The following is a 21113-nucleotide window of genomic DNA, read 5'->3' as shown; positions in this document are numbered from 1 at the left end:
AACCAGTGTTCGGTGGGGCTACACATGCTCTGCATAGTTATTGAAGACACATCAGAGATCTATAGATCTCCTCGGCTTTCTCCCGGATCTGCTCATTGGCAATGGCTGCATGCATGGGAGTGCTTTGGAGAGGGCGGTAAAAGGAGCGGCGACGTATAAAATTGGCCAGCATGCGAAAATTCGACATTGCACGTTGATTGATGATGTGGTCTTGATCATTAAAATATTTGACGCAAGCACAGGCAATGGCAGTGCTGCCGAGTTGCCCAATATGGCAGCCATCGCGATCCACACCAGAAGTGGCCGAAAGCGAGGCGGATACTATTTTTTATTCAAAACTGGCCTGCAAGGCCGACACTAAAGGTTCCAATTTCTGGACCTTTGAATTCAAAGACCTCAATTCGATCACCCCTCAACCTTCTAAACATAAAGGATTACAAACCATGTTTATGTAGCATGTCCTCGCAATTTAATTTTATAAGCCTTGGTATCATTCTGGTGAATCTGTACTGTACTCCCTCCAATACCAATATATCTTTCCTGACGTTTGGTGCCCACAATTTAATGCAGTTCTCCAGATGGGGTCTGACCAAGGCTCTGTACAACTGAAGCATTACTTCCTCACTTTGGTATTCCAAGCCACTTGAGAAGGCGGCCAACATTCCATTAGCCTTTTTTTAATGTCTTTTTGTACATGCACACTAGCTTTTAGTGATCTGTGCACATGGACAAAATCCCATTGCTCCTCGACAGCTGCTAATCTCAACAATTGAGCAGATATTCTAATTTATCTTCCCCATATCCAAAAGGGACCTCACACTCCCCCAAATTGAAATCCATCTGCCACAGTTTTGCCCAATCACTTAATCTGCCTCTGTCCCTTTATAACTTCCTGCTCCCATCTATACAATTTACTTGTGCCTCCTAACACAGGACCCAAGTTTACCCAGGAGTTGCTCCATTTTCTTTGGAGCAACTAGATTTTTTTGGAGTATCTTAAAAATCACAATTCTGTCCATTTAATTTGCTCCAGTGTAAGTGAGTTACATAGGTTTTTTTTTAGTTTCGTTTTTTTTTCAAAAGGGGCATTACCAGCCACTTACGCCTGTTTTGGCCATTTAAGCAAGTTTAGACAGCTAAAAGTTACTGCAAACTAACTTAAGCCAGCGTATGTGGCCACTTATGTTCGCACAGAAAAACCTTGCGGTGAACTAAGAAGTCAGCACAGGTAGCCAGAGATGAGGGGGGTGGGGGGGGGGAGGGAAGTGAGAGGACCTTGCAAAGCACTAAACACCTTCACAACAACATTAAAGAAGCATAAGTACATGCACTGAACAAAGCAGTACACTTAAAGCACCAAGCACTAAACAAAGCACAAAAATAAGCATTCAATAACAAATAAAAAATACAAGAAAGCTGAGAGGACCTGCACCTAGCACCAAGACTTACAAAGCACTAAACAACTACATTAAAAATGGATTGGTAAACTAGCAAATACATTATAGCAAGTCCTGTAAATAAGAGTTTAAGCCAAACTATTTTACAGAATTCCTTTTGAAAGCAGATGAACAGTAAACTTGAATGTAAATCAAAGAAGAATTTAGGACTACATAATCAATCAATAAATAAATAAACAAATAAAAAATAGAAGTCCTATCTTCAGCAAAGCTTTACTGCAGAAAAACACTAACAGCTGGCTGCCGATGAGGGAGCCCATTCGGCCAGGGCTAGGAGCGGTAAGACGCACACCAGGAGTCTAGGCTCAACGCGACATCGGTAAAAGTCGGGGAGGAGGCTGAACGTGGCATAAGGGAAATGATGACAAAGGCCCAGTTCAGGTGGGCTGGTCACCTGGTCCCAATGCCTGGTACGAGACAACCCAAAAAGGTATTCTACAATGATTCGAAGATCGGGAACTGGTCTCATTGTGGTCAGTTCAAAAGATATATGGTTTGCCAAAAGACCAATCTTAAAAAAGTGGCATCCCAGCTGACACATGGGAGTATGCTGCTTATGACCGGAACATTGATAAAAGATGATTCACAAAGACACAACAAAGCTTTAAGCAAGTTGTATCTAGCTAGCTGAAGAAAACAGAAATCAAATCAAGAGAGTAAGATTGGCCGTCAGGGGAGCGGAGGGGAGGCTGATGAGGGAGCCCATTCGGCCAGGGCTAGGGGCGGCATGCTTCGGGCCCCTCCTGTTATATATGCAGACTTAGATATACTCTCTGTGTAGTCACTGTGTAGTTGCATAAGATGGAGACTTGTTTATCTGATGTACTATCAATATACACTATGTATATACTATGCTAGCACCACTAGAGGGTGCAACTGGTGGAGACCGGGGTTTCCTGCCCTGGTGGCAGGGGCTGTATAAAAGGTAGCCACCATGCGGCTGCCTCACTCTGGAGTTACGAATAAAGGACCAAGGTCACTATAGTTTGAGCACAACACATTGCCTCGTGGAGTCATTCATAAGTACATTACAGACATAACATCTCCCACACAGCCTGCAGAGATTGCGGGGGTGAGGAGCTACTGTACATGCGCGCACACTCTAGCACACACGTGCTGAGGTCCCGGCACTGTTTTCAGCGTCGGGACCTGGCGTCCCCCCCCCCCCACTGCTTGTGCTGCATGACGCCAAGGGCCTGCGATGTTCCAGCAGCGGGAAGAATACTGAGGTAAGTTTTCGGCGCGGTTTTTCTTCTACAAAGTCGGCGCACCTCTTGGATCCTTAGTGTCATCTGAAAATTTGAAAATACAACTCTCTATTTCTTCACCTAATCATTAATGTATATTATGAAAATATGAAGCCCCAGTCCAACTAGCTGGGAAACAAGACTCGTCACATGCTGCCAATCAGTGAATGTTTTTTGCTAATCTCTGTCTCCTACCTCCTAACCAGTTACCAACCCATATCACAAGGTTTCCTACAATTCTCTGTGATTCATTTTTGATGATGATCTCCTGTGCGGAACCTTATCAAATGTCTTCTGGAACTACAAAGAAACTTCACTATCCACCATTCTCGTGGTCTCCTCAAACTCCATGATGACTATCTTTGATTAGTTCATACCTATCCAAGTGTTCAGTGTCTCTAAGATTCCAGTAACTTCCCACAATTGATGTTAAACTGGCAAGTCTGTAGTTATCTGGGGAGGGGGGTTTAAATTGATTGACACGAAAATGGGGTGGGGATCGTGGTACGCGATTAACAGGCGACCGTACATTGCGATGCAGGCAGCACATTAAATTTGTGCTGCTTGCTGTTTTAAATAATTATTACATGCAGCCAGCGCTACCCGCGATGTTCATTGGCTACATACATCAACAGGGGGCCCAATTTCACGAGTGGCTGGTGAGAGAACCTTGCAAAGCACTAAACACCTTCACAACAACATTAAAGAAGCATATATACATTTAAAGCACCAAACACTAAACAAAGCACAAAAATAAGCATTCAGTAACAAATAAAAAATGCAAGGAAGCTGAGAGGATGTAACTAGTAGAGTGGACAAGGGAGAACCAGTGGATGTGTATTTGGACTTGCAAAAGGCTTTTGACAAGGTCGCGCACAAGAGATTGGTGTGCAAAATTAAAGCACATGGTATTGGGGGTAATTTACTGACGTGGATAGAGAACTGGTTGGCAGACAGGAAACAGAGCGTTGGGATAAAAGGGTCCTTTTCAGAATGGCAGGCAGTGACTAGTGGAGTGCCGCAGGGCTCAGTGCTGGGACCCCAGCTCTTTTGTAATATCACCACGTTTGCAGATGACACTAAACTGGGTGGTGGTGTGAGCTGTGAGGGGGACGCGAAGAGGCTGCAGGGTGACTTGGACAGGTTAGGTGAGTGGGCAAATGCATGGCAGATGCAGTATAATGTGGATAAATGTGAGGTTATCCATTTTGGGGGCAAAAACGCGAAGACAGAATATTATCTGAATGGCGGCAGATTAGGAAAAGGGGAGGTGCAACGAGACCTGAGTGTCATGGTTCATCAGTCATTGAAAGTTGGCATACAGGTACAGTAGGCGGTGAAGAAGGCAAATGGTATGTTGGCCTTCATAGCTAGGGGATTTGAGTACAGGAGCAGGGAGGTCTTACTGCAGTTGTACAGGGCCTTGGTGAGGCCTCACCTGGAATATTGTGTTCAGTTTTGGTCTCCTAATCTGAGGAAGGACATTCTTGCTATTGAGGGAGCGCAGCGAAGGTTCACCAGACTGATTCCCAGGATGGCAGGACTGACATATGAGGAGAGACTGGATCAACTGGGCCTTTATACATTGGAGTTTAGAAGGATGAGAGGGGATCTCATAGAAACATACAAGATTCTGACGGGACGGGACAGGTTAAATGAGGGTGGAATGTTCCCGATGTTGGGGAAGTCCAGAACCAGGGGACACGGTCTTAGGATAAGGGGTAGGCCATTTAGGATTGAGATGAGGAGAAACTTCTTCACTCAGAGAGTTGTTAACCTGTGGAATTCCCTGCCGCAGAGAGTTGTTGATGCCAGTTCATTGGATATATTCAAGAAGGAGTTAGATGTGGCCCTTACTGCTAAGGGGATCAAGGGGTATGGAGAGAAAGCAGGAAAGGGGTACTGAGGGAATGATCAGCCATGATCTTATTGAATGGTGGTGCAGGTTCTAAGAGCCAAATGGCCTACTCCTGCACCTATTTTCTATGTTTCTATGAGAGGACCTGCACCTAGCACCAAGACTTACAAAGCACTAAACAAAACACAAAAAGTAATAAGCAATTAATTAAAAAATTAAAAATAGAAGGAACCTTGCACCTAAAGCACCAAGACCAAAGTAATAAGCAATCAATCAATCCATAAATAACAAATAGAAGTCCTACCTTAGGGAACGCAGTGGGCCGTCGATGATGGAGCCCATTCGGCCAGGGCTAGGGGCAGCGTGCTTCAGGCCCCTCCCACACAGCCTGCAGAGCGTCGCAGAGATTCAGGCTGCCAGATTCTAGCGCTCATGTGCAGAGGTCCCGGCACTGTTTTCAGCGCCGGGACCAAGCTCCCCCCTTCCCCCCCCCCCCATTGGATGTGGTGCGCAACGCCGAGGCCGAATACGTCCTGAGGAGCGGGGAGAATGCCTTGGTAAGATTTAGGCGCAATTTTTCTTCCACAAAGTCGGCGCACCTCCGTGGGGGGGCAAACTTTGGGCCCATTGTTTCTTATTTGACAAACCCCTCCACTTTCAATTTGTTGGAAAACCTATGCAGAGCAACATTTAACGTACCAGTCTCGATGTTATAGATATTCATAGAATTATAGAAGATACATCACAGAAGGAGGCCATTCGGCACATTGTGCCTGTGCCACTCTGGATAGGGCTATCCAATTAATCCCAATTCCCTGCTCTTTCCTCCTAGCCCTGTAGTTTTTTTCCCTTCAAGTAATTATCCAATTGTTTTTTGAATGTTACTATTGAATCTGCTGCGACCACCCTTTCAGGCAGTGCCAGACCTGGCCATAACAACCCGCTGTGTAAGAAAATGTTTCCTCATGTCCCCTCTGATTCTTTTGCCACTTGCCTCGTCACCTAGCCTTCTGCCACTGGAAACAGTTTCTCCTTATTTACTATATCAAAACCATTCCTGATTTTAAACACCTCCATCAAATCTTCTCTTAACCTTCTCTGCTCTGAGGAGAACAATCCCAGCTTCTCCAGTCTCTCCACATAACTGAAGTCCTCCATCCTGATACCATTGTAGTAAATTTCTTATCAAATTTCAAACAACAAGGCCTCAAGAGCAGATGGAATCCCGCCGAGGCACTAAAGCATGACGGAGAAACACTGTTGACACGGATACATGAACTCATTTCTCTTATTTAGAAGGAGGAGAGCATGCCAGGGGATCTCAGAGACACCTTAATCGTGACCATCTTCAAGAAATCATCATAGGCAATCCCTCGAAATCGAGCACGACCTGCCTCCACTCCAAAAGTGAGTTCTCAGGTGGCTGTACAGTACAATACGGAAATTACAGTCTCTGTCACAGGTAGGACAGACAGTCGTTGAAGGAAAGGATGGGTGGGGAGTGTGGTTTGCCGCATGCTCCTTTCGCAGTCTGTGTTTGATTTCTGCATGCTCTCGATGACAAGCCTCGAGGAGCTCAGCGCCCTCCCGGATGCTCTTCCTCCACTTAGGGCGGTCTTTGGCCAGGGACTCCCAGGTGTCGGTGGGGATGTTGTACTTTATCAAGGAGGTCTTGAGGGTGTTCTCTGCCCACCTGAGACTTGCTTGCCATGTAGGAGTTCCGAGTAGAGTTTTTGCTTTGGGAGTCTCGTGTCGAGCAGGTGGACGATGTGGCCCACCCAATGGAGCTGGTCGAGTATGGTCAGTGCTTCGATACTGGGGATGTTGGCCTGAGCGAGAACATTGACATTGATGCATCTGTCCTCTTAGTGGATTTTCAGGATCTTGCGGAGGCATCGCTGGTGGTACTTCTCCAATACTTTGCGGTGTCTACTGAATATGGTCCACATCTCTGAGCCATATAGGAGGGCAGGTATCACTACTGCCCTGTAGACCATAAGCTTGGTGCCAGACTTGAGGTCCTGGTCTTCAAACACTCTCTTTCTCACCTTCAAGATTGCAGTAATTACAGAGGTGTTTCCCTGCTGTCTGTCACTGGGAAAGTCATCGCAAGAATCCTCCTCAGTCGCCTTCTCTCAGTGGCTGAAGAGCTCCTTCCAAAGTCATAATGTGGATTCCGCTCACTAAGGGGCACAATGGACTTGACCTTCACCGAGCATCAAATCCGAGAGAAATGCAGGGTACATGGCCTTCTTTGACCTCACAAAGGCCTTCGACGCTGTCAACCGTGAGGGATTATGGAGTGTCCTCCTCAAATTCGCTGCCTCAAAATTTGTCACCATCCTCCACCTGCTTCACAATGACAAGCAAGCCGTGATCCTGACCAACGGATCTACCACAGATCCAATTCACATACGGACCGGGGTCAAGCAAGGTTGGGTCATCGCACCAATGCGCTTTTCGATCTTCCTCGCTGCAATGCTCCATTTCACTCTCAACAAGCTCCCCGCTGGAGTGGAGCTAATCTACAGAACAAACGGGAGACTGTTCAACGTCCACCGCCTCCAATCCAGATCCAAGGTCGTCCCATCCTCTGTCATTGAATTACAGTATGCAGACAACGCTTGCGTCTGCGCACACTCGGAGGGTTGAACATCTTCATCGAAGCAGACGAGAGCATGGGTCTTACACGAAACATCCGTTAGACAAAAGTCCTCTACCAACCTTCCCCCGCCACACAGAACTGCCCCCCAATTATCAAAATCCACGACGAGGCCTTGGACAATCTGGAACATTTCCCATACCTCGGGAGCCTACTGTCAACAAGGGCACACGTCGATGCAGGGGGATGGGAATCTATGCAGGGACCCCCGCACGACCAACAATTGTACATCCCCGGGAAGAGAAGGTGGCTCAACCGTGGCTAACCAGGGAAATTAGGGAAAGTGTTAAATCCAAGGAAGAGACATATAAATTGGCCAGAAAAAGCAGCAAACCTGAGAACTGGGAGAAATTTAGAATTCAGCAGAGGAGGACTAAGGGTTTAATTAGGAGGGGGAAAATAGAGTATGAGAGTAAGCTTGCAGGGAACATAAAATCTGACTGCAAAAGTTTCAATAGATATGTGAAGAGAAAAAGATTAGTGAAGACAAATGTAGGTCCCTTGCAGTCAGAATCAGGTGAATTCATAATGGGGAACAAGGAACTGGCAGACAAATTGAACAAATACTTTGGTTCTGTCTTCACTAAGGAAGACACGAATAACCTCCCAAAAATACTAGGGGACCAAGAGTCTAGCATGAAGGGGGAACTGAGGGAAATCCTTATTAGTCAGGAAATGGTGTTAGGGGAATTGATGGGACTGAAGGTCGCTAAATCCCCAGGGCCTGATAGTCTGCATCCCAGGGTACTTAAGGAAGTGGCCCTAGAAATAGTAGATGTATTGTTGGTCATTTTCCAACATTCTATAGACTCTGGATCAGTTCCTATGGATTGGAGGGTAGCTAATGTAACCCCACTTTTTAAAAAAGGAGGGAGAGGGAAAACAGGAAATTATAGAACGGTTAGCCTGACATCAGTGGTGGGGAAAATGCTGGAATCAATTATTAAAGATGTAATAGCAACGCATCTGGAAAGCAGTGATAGGATCGGTCCAAGTCAGCATGGATTTATGAAAGGGAAATCATGCTTGACAAATCTTCTGGAGTTTTTTGAGGATGTAACTAGTAGAGTGGATAAGGGAGAACCAGTGGATGTGGTGTATTTGGACTTTCAAAAGGCTTTTGACAAGGCCCCACACAAGAGATTAATGTGCAAAATTAAGGCACATGATATTGGGGGTAATGTATTGACGTGGATAGCGAACTGGTTGGCAGACAGGAAGCCAAGAGTGGGAATAAACAGGTCCTTTTCAGAATGGCAGGCAGTAACTAGTGGGGTGCCGCAAAGTTCAGTGCTGGGACCCCAGCTATTTACAATATATATTAATGATTTAGACGAAGGAATTGAAGGTAATATCTCCAAGTTTGCAGATGATACTAAGCTGGGTGGCAGTGTGAGCTGTGAGGAGGATGCTAAGTGGCTGCAGGGGGACTTGGACAGGTTAAGTGAGTGGGCAAATGCATGGCAGACACAGTATAATGTGGATAAATGTGAGATTATCCACTTTGGTGGCAAAAACACAAAGGCAGATTATTATCTGAATGGTGACAGATTAGTAAAAGGGGAGGTGCAAAGAGACCTAGGTGTCATGGTACATCAGTCATTGAAGGTAGGCATGCAGGGACAGCAGACAGTAAAGAAAGCAAATGGCATGCTGGCCTTCATAACTAGGGGATTTGAATATAGGAACAGGGAGGTCTTACTGCAGTTGTACAGGGCCTTGGTGAGACCACACCTTGAGGATTGTGTGCAGTTTTGGTCTCCTAATCTGAGGAAGGACGTGCTTGCTATTGAGGGAGTGCAGCGAAGTTTCACCACACTGTTCCCGGGATGGCAGGACTGACATGAGAAGAGACTGGATCAACTGGGCCTTTATTCATTGGAGTTTAGAAGGATGAGAGGGGATCTCATAGAAACATATAAAATTCTGATGGGACTGGACAGGTTAGATGCAGGTAGAATGTTCCCGATGTTGGGGAAGTCCAGAACCAGGGGTCACAATCTAAAGATAAGGCGTAAGCCATATAGGACCGAGATGTGGAGAAACTTTTTCACCCAGAGAGTTGTGAACCTGTGGAATTCTCTGCCACAGAAAGTTGTTGAGTCCAATTCATTGGACATATTCAAAAGGGATTTAGATGTGGCCCTTACGGCTAAAGAGATCAGGGGTATGGAGAGAAGGCAGGAGTAGGGTACTGAGATTGCATGATCAGCCATGATCATATTGAATGGTGGTGCAGGCTCGAAGGGCCGAATGGCCTGCTCCTGCACCTATTTTCTATGTTTCTATGATGAAGTCCAACATCACCTTCATTGTGCCAGTGCAACCGTATTACTCTCATCAATCCTCTCCGTTACTTCATCACAAATCTTGATCAAGTTTGTCAAACACGATTTGCCTTTTACAAATCTAAGCTGATTTTCATTTATTAGTTCATACTTTTCCAATGCCAATTAATTTTGTCAACAATTATTGTTTCTAATTTTGTCATGAATTATTGGACTATAGTTGCTGGGTTTATCACTCTCCCATTTTTTAAACAGGGATGTGACATTTACAATCATCTTGCCCTCTGGCACCACCTCAATATTCAAATCAAAGCCCAGAACTGTGTAGCAGGCTTACTCATCACCAACTGCTTAAACGTTACATAAAATGTTTTGGCAATGAGGTATGGCCATGCTGTGGTTGACGTGCTGTTCAGATACATAATGACGGTCAACGTAGGCCAAAGCCATCTGCCCTCCAATCAATAAGGCTCCTGTATAAAATACGTGTTAGATAGTATTAGCCCAAAGCCCCTAATTTGGCACTAATTGTCAAAAAATCAGCAATCTCACTTAGAGAGGTCACAGCAAATGGGAATATTTCAATTTGGTGCAGTTGATGTTATCTTCTGAGATTGGGGTTGCAACATGTTGTTGGAGCAGAGGAGGTGAAATGTTACTCTGCAGCTAAGCTGTGCTTCACTTAATCTGAGAGAAGAAAATCAAGCAAAATGCCACACACATTTTGCCTTCTGAAATGATAATCCAACTATGGAAAGACAGAAGGGCTAAAACAAAACGGGTGACAAAATAAATTAAATAATGAGATTTTTTCCACTAGCAAGAGGGCATAAAATTAAGATTAATCCTCGAAGCATGAGGGGGTGGTTAGAAACAAATCCCTGCAAAGTTATTAGAATTTGGAGTATGATTTTGCCAGGAATTGAACAAACACCTGAGAAAAATATTGCAGGGTATTGGGGAAGCTTGGTAATGGGATTAGAATAGATCTTTCTGATCTAATGCCAGCACTGGCACAGGAAATTCTGTTGTACAATTTCCATGATTCTAAAGAAAAACATGCTAATGAAAATGTAATACCCAAGATACAGTAGTACATTACAGATCTGATTTGCTGTTGTTGTGGTGTCATATCAGGCAACAACAATAAAAACTTGTATTTATATAGCGCCTTTAACGTAGTGAAACATCCCAAGGCACTTCACAGGCGTATTACGCGCTAAAAATTTGACACCGAGCCACATGAGTAGAAATTAGCGCAGGTGACCAAAAGCTTGGTCAAAGAGGTATGTTTTAAGGAACGTCTTGAAGGAGGAAAGAGAGGTGGAGAGGTTCAGGCAGGGAGTTACAGAGCTTGGGGCCTAGGCAACAGAAGGCACGGTCACCAATGGTTGAGTGATTACAATCAGGGATGCTCAGGAGGGCAGAATTAGGGGAGCGCAGACATCACAGGAGGTAGTGGGGCTGAAGGAGATTACAAAGATAGGGAGGGGCGAGGCCATGGAAGGATTTGAAAATAAGGATTAGAATTTTGAAATCGAGGCGTTGCTTAACCAGAAGCCAACGTAGGTCAGCGAGCACAGGAATGATGGGTGAACGGGATTTGGTGCGAGTTAGGACACAGGCAGCCGAGTTTTGGATCAACCCTAGTTTATGTAGGCAAGAATGAGGGAGGCCAGCCAGGAGTGCGTTTGAATAGTCAAGTCTAGAAATAACAAAGGCAGGCACCCATTCATGCTAAGATGGTGTCCCAAACCTTATTTTTGGGGTGGAGGAATGGTGGGATTATTGGTCACTTCTTTTCAACATTCATTTGTGAACGGCCTGCCCTGCACACCATTTCCTGGTGTGCAGGATATCAGATCTAAATCACATGTGAAATGGACATCTGGGGTTGCTAGGCAATGGTGAGTATAGAGGGGGTCATGAAAAGGACATAATAATGTTATAGTATGTGTTTGTGGTTCATCTTATTCTTAATCATTTTTTCCCTGATCACTATTTTCTTGAGCTGTTGTGCCAATTGTTGCAAAGCATTTTTTTTTAAATGTCCAGGACACCATTACTACCAGCAATGGGATTCCCCAAGGAGATTCTGCAATCTGAACTTTTTAACTGTTTGGAAGAAGAAATGCCAGGTAGTTCAGACTGCATTAGAAGTATCTGTATCTACCTGCTGTTACCCATACAGCCAGCATCTGCAGATGGAGGTGAATGTAGCAGATGATTAGTGCAAGCAAAGATTCCTGTGCCCAAAAGAAGCTAGGACAGCAGAGCTGGTGGCCCCATAAGATATGTGAATTCCAGACTAACCATGATTTTAAATGTTATCTCAGAAGTATGTCATACTTTCAGTGGCACTGCATGAAAGAAGACATGTCGGGGTGATCAACAGCCAGGGTACCTGCAGATGGCAAGATGCCACAAACCATAACTACAGGCCCTGGCAAACCTACTTGGCATTGATGTGGGGAATTACCTACACAGGTCAACAGTCTGAGATGGCAGGCATGCCAATAAGTTGACCTACTAGGATAATGCCATGGAATGGAATAGAGGACCACTGTTCTTGCAATCACAATCATGTAGCTTCACCTTTATTTCGGGAGCCATCAACCAGGGGGCTGGATTCCATCTCTTGCCTGCAGACTCATATCTACAACTTAGATTGCTTTCCAATCATTTTACATGTCTTTTCATAGTCTGCTGCTCCTTCAGCCTTGGGAAAGTCTGATGAGGCACTCTCCAAAGACATTCAGATTTATTTTCCAGCTTTTGCAAAGCTCTCCTTTAATTGTCCCAAATTCTTTAAATTTCATACGTGCAATTTTATGCTTCCATCACTACTGTGTTTCCTGCTCCCATCCTAGACTTTACCTGAAGCAATGCTAATGAGCTCAACTTGAAAAATGTGCATTAGGCACAATTCTTTATGTCTATCCAAAGCACACTAGTAAGGACTGATTTCTACCCCCAACCCAGCGGGCGCGGTGCAAGCATGGCGGGGGGGTGGGCGGGGGTGGTGGGAGAGGATGGGGTAAGATGGTTGGAGAGGATAGCATCTTCTTCCCGATGCGTTTACGTCCCTTCCAGTCATACTTGTTTGAATTGAGGCACGGGAAAGCCAACTGCCCCAGGGGAGTGAAGGCCTCATTTTAAGTGTGAATGTTGCATCCCGATGCCGTCATTGAGATGCACTGTCCATTTTAACTACAAACCTGACTGGGACCTTCAGAATCTCCAACTCTTCAGTAAAAGCTAGGACTGTTCCGCAAGGATACCTTAGGAACATAGGAACAGGAGCAGGCCACATTAGCCCCTCGAGCCTGTTCCACCATTCAATGAGATAATGGCTGATCTGTGACCTAACTCCATAACCTTGGGCCTCCCCTGTCCGAGACGTCTCCCCTTCCTAGATCGCAGACTTTCTGCCCGACGCCCCCTCCCGAATCCATACTTACCTTGCTAGGCACCATTTCCTTGGGTACTCAGTGGCAGCCTGAGCATACATCAATTTTTGATTCCTGGCTGCCGGCGGTAGTGACATATCCACCAGCATAGGATTGGAATCAGCGTTGGGATATGCAAATAAAGTCCCAGGATTCCTGCTCTGGGGAACCGAACAGTTTTCTGCCAGCGTCCGTCTCCGCACCTGCGATTCCCGCCCCAAATTAAATTCGACCCTATAGTCATTCAGGTCTAAGCTACGTGAATCGCAGAAATTGTAGGTTACTAGTGTTAATTCAGTGGTGTCAACCCTGAAATCCCAGTCCTCTGCTTCCCCTGGGCACTCGACAGAAAATGGTAAAAAAGATGCGCACCTACCTGCTCTTGCCGCGCTCACCAGCGATCCCGGTCCTGAAGCTTCCTCTCCCTGCGCATCGGAGTGCATGCACACCTGGACATCTGTATGCTGGAGCTGGAATCACATGGCACTGGGCAACCAATCCAGGTACAGTATTTTCTCATTCATAATAATGGGAACTCCATAAGTAGGAGTTCTCATTATTATGATTAAGAAACACCCTGCCAAACACCCAATAAAAAAATTTAAAAAATACACTTATATTAAATTTAATTAATAAATGTCTGAAAAAAAATATTTTCCCGATTTTTTAAAAAGTTTTTAATTATGATTTAAAATAAACTTACTTTAGTGGGCAGGGTTTTTAACATAAGAATGTGTTGTTTAAATTTTATTTTACTATGTTTTTGTATATTTTAAAACTCTTAACACTGGTAAAAGTAGGCTATGCGCCTGCTTTTACCAGGCACAAGAGTTTCAGGATATTTGCTGGGCAAGAGATGGGTAAATACTGCAGTCTTGCCCATGCGAATGTTCTGGCTATGGGGATATGGAGGATGTGTCAAGTCAGAGCTTGACAGATCGGAAAAGCCGTTTTTTGGCGCATGCACATTGCGCGCCGAAAACCGGCTTTTGCGATGCCTTCCCGGGACCATACACACTCCGTACAGACCCGGAGACACTGGGATTTCTTCCCCAATATATTAGTAGTATTAATTCAATAGTGTGAACATATTCAGTAGTACATTACCAGTGTTAGTTCACTAGTTTGAAAATATTGCGTACTGCATTGCCAATATTAATTCACGAGTTTGAAGGCTCTCAGCACTACTCAGTGGTGTTCATTCATTGGTATGTATATAATCAGTAGTATTCAGTGATATCTTACTGGTGTTACTTCACTCGTGAGAAAGTGAAACCTGACTTCTAAGGACTGCTGCACTGTATATTGAGAAATATAAGCTGTTTTAGCTTTAAAATTGCAATGTGATGAACGAAGTGCTTACTTTATATTCTGTTATTTAGGAATGATATCGTTTTATCAGTTTAAGAATTCTTAGAAATGTTGGTAGACTCACCTGACCAAAGAAAACAATCCGGAGTCGAGAACTGGGTGAAGGAATAAAGAAGAGGGTCTAAAATAGTAAAAGCAGAATAGATGTTTTTCCAAATTGTCTTTTAATTATTAATACCAATCTGCATGATAACAATGTGCATAAAAGGTCTATTTATTTCCTTTGGAAGTGAATTCATTGTGTTCTGCTTTGCATGTGGAGGCATATTTAAACTGCACAGTGTGATTGATCCCTTTTGATCTTTGCTATTTATTTTTCAGTGCTCAGTTACATGTGGAGGCGGCTTCCGCACACGGGCAGTGACGTGCACCAGGAATAATAAAGAGCTCTGCAATATTTCCAAAAGGCCAAACACTAAAGGCTTATGTGGCTTACGGAACTGCCCCACCAATAAGAAAATACTATTCCCTCTGCGGAAGCCCAAAGGTGGCAAGATTTTTACCAAAGACCTCCCTAGTAAGCTGGGGCCCAAGTTTGGCCCGAACCACTCAGGTGCAAAAGTTCAACCGAAATCCAGACAAATGCTCGTCACAACTGAGCAGCCACTTCCCGTCAACATCACTGTGCAGTCAGCTGGTAGCACAAGCCCTGTAACTACTACGTGTACCACTAAAAAACAACAAATGCATTTGCAAAATAAGCCTGTCCCTAATCAGAAAAATAACAATGTGTCGCATGATGGACATGATGATTACAACTTTATTGCTATTCACCAAGACCTGACCGACGAGGATGATACCACTAATGAAAAGAGGGTCCCTGAAGCTGGAAACATTACACCTACAATTCAAACTATGAATGGGATACACAGTACTACTGGTGAAAATGACAGTACCTCAGAAGATGATCACATTACCACAGAAGAAGTTGATGATCATCTTCCATTTACAGAAAAACCTCAGGTTAATCTCATAACAGATGAATATGGTGATGAAGTTGCAAAGACGACTGCAGCCCCTATCAATGCTGAGGAATCAACTTTGTATAATAGTCTACAGACAACACTTGTGACTACAGTAAAGCCTGGTAATATGCAAGTAGTCAAGCCAAATGTAAGAGCACCTTCTCCAAATTTTGTACATAGAAAGCCAGGTTTTCCAAGGTTAAAAATTGATCCAAAAGTCAAAGCAACTATCGAGCGGCTAAAAATGAAACTTCTAAAGATGCTGAATCCAGAGCGCTTTTCCAATATTAGTGATATCTTAGCTCCTGGACTAGATTTAAATGATGAAAACAGACTGCAGGACAATCCTGAGCTTAATACCTCTAATGTAAATGGTATCACACATTTGCCATTGGTAAAACTCTCAAAACCACTTGGAAGTAAATCGCCAACCTCCAGAATACAATCGACCACTGAAGTATCTTTGAAGAAAACTACAACTACAAATAGACCAAATAATTTAATCAACGTTACAATAGACTATGATGATTTTGAGACGGAAGTTAGTGTCGACAGTGTTTACTGGAAGGTTGGAAACTGGAGTGAGGTAGGTCGTCACACAAGTAACAAACAGTAATTCCAGTTAATGTATACATCAAAGTTTATTACTGTCAGAAGCTTTAACTTGTAGAATACACTGTGTAGAAACTCTGATACCAATCCGATTGTAGCGAGAGCATCTCCACCATGCACCGTTGGCGGTGAAGTCCTCCAAATATTTGATCATAGAAACATAGAAAATAGGAAGAGTAGTAGGCCATTCACCCCTTCGAGTCTGCACCGCCATTCAATATGATCATGGCTGATCCTCTATCTCAACACCATATTCCTGCTTTCTCCCCATATGCCTTTTGTTTCTTGAAACCTATCCAATCTCCCTCTTAAATATATTCAGTGTCTTGGCCTCCACAGCCTTCTGTGGTAGAGAATTCCACAGGTTCACCACCCTCTGAGTGAAAAAATTTCTCCTCATCTCGGTCTTAAATTTCTCCTCATCTCGGTCTTAAATTTCTTACCCCGTATCCTGAGACTTGGTCCCCGCCTCTTTCTCATCTACATGCATCCTCTTGGTGACATCTTCCGAAGACATGAGGTCAGCTTTCACATGGACGCGGACAACACACTAACTCTCCACCATCTCTCTCAAAACCTCCGCTGCCTTTGTGTTGTCAGACTAAAGAATCCTGAGTGAGACACAAATTCCACCAATTAAACATTGGGAAGATCAAAGCCTTAGCGCAAGAGAGGGATACTAAGGGGCCGCTAAACACATTCCGCCCAAGCGCAGCCCTGTCATCACCTGCCGCGAATTTCAGTGAAGGTTTAGCGGCGGCACTGACAGATTGCGCTACACTCGCTAGCGCCGCCACTCGGTGATGTCACCGAGTGTGCAAGGCCGCCGTAATCCCGTGTTTGCTAACATCACTCTTTCGCCTGCTGTAGCGCTTGGCGCTGACACCAGCAGTGGGGAAGTGTGGGTGCAGTTCATTGAAATTTTCATCAAGATTTTTTTTTTCATCTTCAGGCGCTAGGATGCCAGCATCCTACAAGTTGAGTGAGTAGGCTTCCTGTGCGACCACTCCGTTAGCGCCCTCAGAGTAATGTGGAACACTTCTCTTAGCGCTCCACTCTCCTCTTGGGGTGAAACAACTGAATACCGCACTTTGAGGCGACCAGTGCTAAAAGTAATGCCCCGGCAATGTCACCGCCTCAATGCGGTGGTACCGAATTTCAGCCCCATAGTCTTTGGCCCTCACCACAAACAGATTCCATGGATAGAGGATTGGCTAACTAGAAGAAAACAGAGAATCAGGATAAATGGGTCATTTTTCGGTTGGCAAACAGTGACTAGTGGGGTGCCGCAGGGATCGGTGCTGAGTACTCAACTATTTACAATCTATATGAATGACTTGGATGAAGGGACCAAGTGTAATGTAGCCAAGTTTGCTGATGATAAAAGATGGGTGGGAAAGCAAATTGCGAGAAGGACACAAAAAATCTGCAAAGGGATATAGACAGGCTAAGTGAGTGGGCAAAAATTTGGCAGATGGAATATAATGTAGGAAAATGTGAGATTATCCACTTTGGCAGAAATAACAGAAAAGCAAATTTTCATTTAAATGGAGAAACATTGCAAAGTACTGCAGTACAGAGGGACCTGGGGGTCCTTGTGTATGAAACACAAAAAGTTAGTATGCAGGTACAGCAAGTAATCAGGAAGGCAAATGGAATGTTGGCCTTTATTGCAAGGGGGATGGAGTATAAAAGCAGAGAAGTCTTGCTACAACTGCACAGGGTATTGGTGAGGCCACATCTGGAGTACTGCGTGCAGCTTTGGTCTCCGTATTTAAGGAAGGATATACTTGCTTTGGAGGCAGTTCAGAGAAGGTTCACTAGGTTGATTCTGGAGATGAGGGGGTTGACTTATGAGGAAAGGTTGAGTAGGTTGGGCCTCTACTCATTGGAATTCAGAAGAATGAGAGGTGATCTTATCGAAATGTATAAGATTATGAGGGGACTTGACAAGGTGGATGCAGAGTGGATGTTTCCACTGATAGGGGAGACTAGAACTAGGGGACATAGTCTCAGAATAAGGGGCCGTCCATTTAAAACTGAGATGAGGAGGAATTTCTTCTTTCAGAGGTTGTAAATCTGTGAAATTCGCTGCCCCAGAGAGCTGTGGAAGCTGGGTCATTGAATAAATTTAAGACAGAGATAGACAGTTTCTTAACCGATAAGGGAATAAGGGGTTGTGGGGAGCAGGCAGGGAAGTGGACTTGAGTTCATGATCGGATCAGCGATGATCGTGTTAAATGCCGGATCGGGCTCGAGAGGCTGTGTGGCCTACTCCTACTCCTATTACTTATGCTCTTATAATGAGGGGGCTCGACAAGGTGGACGCAGAGCGGATATTTCCACTCAAGGGAACCTAAAACTAGGGAACATAGTCTTAGAATAAGGGGCCGCCCATTTAAAACTGAGATGAGGAGGAATTTCTTCTCTCAGAGGGTTGTAAATCTATGGAATTCTCTGGTCCATAGAACTGTGGAGGCTGGGTCATTGAATATATTTAAGGTGGAGATAGACAGATTTTGAGTGATAAAGGGATAAAGGGTTATGGAGAGTGGGCAGGGAAGTGGAGTTGAGCCTATTCTGCTCCTATTTCTTATGTTCTTATGTTTATCCCTCTCCTGGGCCATTGTCTCAGGTTGAACCAGACCATTTAAAATCTTGGCGTTCTATTTGAACCCAAACTGAATTTCTGGCCCCACATCCTCAACATCACAAAGTTTTTCCTCTGTAACATTGCTTGCCTCCCCTCTACCTCAACCCATTTGCTGCTGAAACTCTCAACCTTGCTGTTGCATTCCTGGCTGGCCTCCCATCCTCAACCCTCCATAAGCTTCAGTGCCTCTAAAACTCTGTTGCCCATATCCTATCATACACCAAGTCATGCTCAGCTATAACACCTGTCCCGACTGACCCATATTGACTCCTAGTCGCCAAATGCCTCCAATTTAAAATTTCACCCTCAAACGTAGTTTGTGGCCAATTAGCCCTCATTATAAGGGACTGACATAAATCATGAGGCAGAATTTTCATGGAGCGGTTCAGACCAGGAGACAGGCCTGGATCCCCATTGCTCAGCCAAGCTATATGCAGGGTTCATTCTTGTGTCTAGGTCACTTGGCAGCAGGGAGACCAGAGCAGAGAAAATTCCCATATCAAGGATTGCTTCAACTGACCCCATCCCTTCAGCGTGCATTTTTGGGCTGGAAAGAAGTTCCGCCTGCCTCAAACCCCTACACAAATTGGGATATGGTGGGATTCTGAGCGGAGACTCTGCATCCTCAGATGCAGTTAGAAACTCTCTGTCTCCATTTGGCCTCCTTTGGCTGATGGGTCGATGGTCGGAGCGGAGGAATTTCAACCCCAAGGTGGACTATTTCTCTGTACAGTGCAGTGAACCTAAGCTCAAATTATGTGGCACGATAAATTAAAATGTATTATCAAATTAACATCAAGATCAAAAGATTATGTGGCTGTCAAGACAGATAAAGTAACTCTGAGCAGTCTTCTTAGATATAAAAATAAGTGAGATCAACCTTAGATCTCGTATGCATCAGCTTTAAGTTATTTTGGCAGATTAGGACAGGCATCAGAATCGCTGTTGTGATTTTAGAGATATTGAAATGGAAGTGGGCTATTTAAACTTAATTTTATGAGATCTTTTTGTACCCTTTCCCAATGTTCAATATGACTCCAATATGGTATAGCGGTGTTTTATTAGTATTACACAAGGGTCAGCACCTTAACAGTAGTTTACAGTACAGAATGAGAATTATATCACTCGTGCAGTCCTGGGTGGAGTTTGTGCCCACTTGATAGAATTCTTGAAGGAACCTTCCATCCTGCCAAGAGTCTCTGCCATCCAATCCCACCTGGGGTATCCTCTGTTTGTTGGCTCTTGCCTTGGCCTTCCCCCACCTGGGGTGTCCTCTGTACAGATCCAGATTCTTTTCTCGTAGGCCACTGTTTCCTGTTTTCTTTCCAGGGTCAGCCTTTGCTCCTGGTACACTACAGCCTAACTCTCGCAAAGGTCTCCCTTTTATGCCACTTTTGTGTACGGTTACAGGGGTCGATATTGACTCAGCTATCTACCCTATCGGGGTCTTTCCAAAGGGCGTGGTGGCCAATAGGATGTTGAGCATCTTCCAGACAAAGGGAAGGATAGTGAGCCCACTCCTTGGGCCCAAGTTTCCACACGCGCCTAGAATGGCGCAGTCCCGACCTGGATGCCCGTTTCTCGCGCCACAAAGTGCGCCTAAAAAATCCTCGGTATTCTCCACCTACTTGCAGGTCCTCTGGCTCTCGGCGCAGCCAGCTCGAGCTGTGGGGGGGCGGAGCCAGGTCCCTGCGCTGTAAACAGTGCCGGGACCTCTGCACATGCGCGCTACAGTGGGCACGCAAGTGCAGTAGCTCCAGGCGCCGAACTGTGTGGGAGGGGCCCGAAGCACGCAGCCCCTAGCCCTGGCTGAATGGCCTCACTGGGGCTGCATGAATAAGGCTCCTCCCCCGGCCAGCTCCTGCTCCCCCCCCAACCAGACCCGACACTCGCTCCCCGCCCCCGCCCTGCCTCCGGACCAGACCCGACACTCGCTCCCCGCCCCCCCCCCCCCCTGCCTCCGGACCAGACTCGACACCCGCTCCCGGACTGGATCCGACCTGACCTCCCTCTCTCCCTCTCTCTCTCCCCCCCCTCTCTCTCTCTCCCCCCCTCTCTCTCTTTCCCCCCCTCTCTCTCTCTCACCCCCCCCTCTCTCTCACCCCCCTCTCCCTCTCTCTCTCTCTCTCTCTCTCTCTCTCTCCCCTCTCCCTCTCCCTCTCTCTCTCTCTCTCTCTCCCTTCTCCCCCCCCCGACCCGACCCAACCCAACCCAACGCCACCTACCTGTAAATCTGGTGCTGGGGACGGGCCGGCAGCCTTCGGTCCCGAAAGGCCTGCCTGAAGCACTTTCACACAGGTAGGAAGATGGTTTATTTAATCTTTTCTTTGCTTATAAATGTTTATTCAGGTTGGATTTATTTGTATAATATTTGTATAAGTATAAATAAGGATTTATTATAGAATTTAATGACTTCCCCCCCCCCCCACCTCGTTCTGGACGCCTAATTTGTAACCTGCGCCTGATTTTTTAATGTGTAGAACAGGTTTTTTCAGTTCTACAAAAATCTTCACTTGCTCCATTCTACTTTAGTTTGGAGTACGTTTTCACT

General features: G+C 45.2%; 1 protein-coding gene across 1 annotated transcript in view; it reads left to right on the top strand.

Annotated features, from left to right (window-relative positions):
- LOC139228763 (A disintegrin and metalloproteinase with thrombospondin motifs 12-like) overlaps positions 1–21113 on the top strand; it is an 801719-nt gene that overhangs the window by 690208 nt on the left and 90398 nt on the right. Inside the window, exon 19 of the mRNA XM_070860105.1 lies at positions 14654–15883. Within this exon, the coding sequence (XP_070716206.1) occupies positions 14654–15883 (1230 nt within the window). The remainder of the gene's footprint in view (positions 1–14653; positions 15884–21113) is intronic.

The sequence above is a fragment of the Pristiophorus japonicus genome, chromosome 2, assembly GCF_044704955.1.
Source record: "Pristiophorus japonicus isolate sPriJap1 chromosome 2, sPriJap1.hap1, whole genome shotgun sequence".
Classification (NCBI taxonomy): Eukaryota; Metazoa; Chordata; class Chondrichthyes; family Pristiophoridae; genus Pristiophorus; species Pristiophorus japonicus.
Note: the sequence above shows the minus strand (reverse complement) of the source record. Positions and strands in the feature narration are given on the sequence as shown.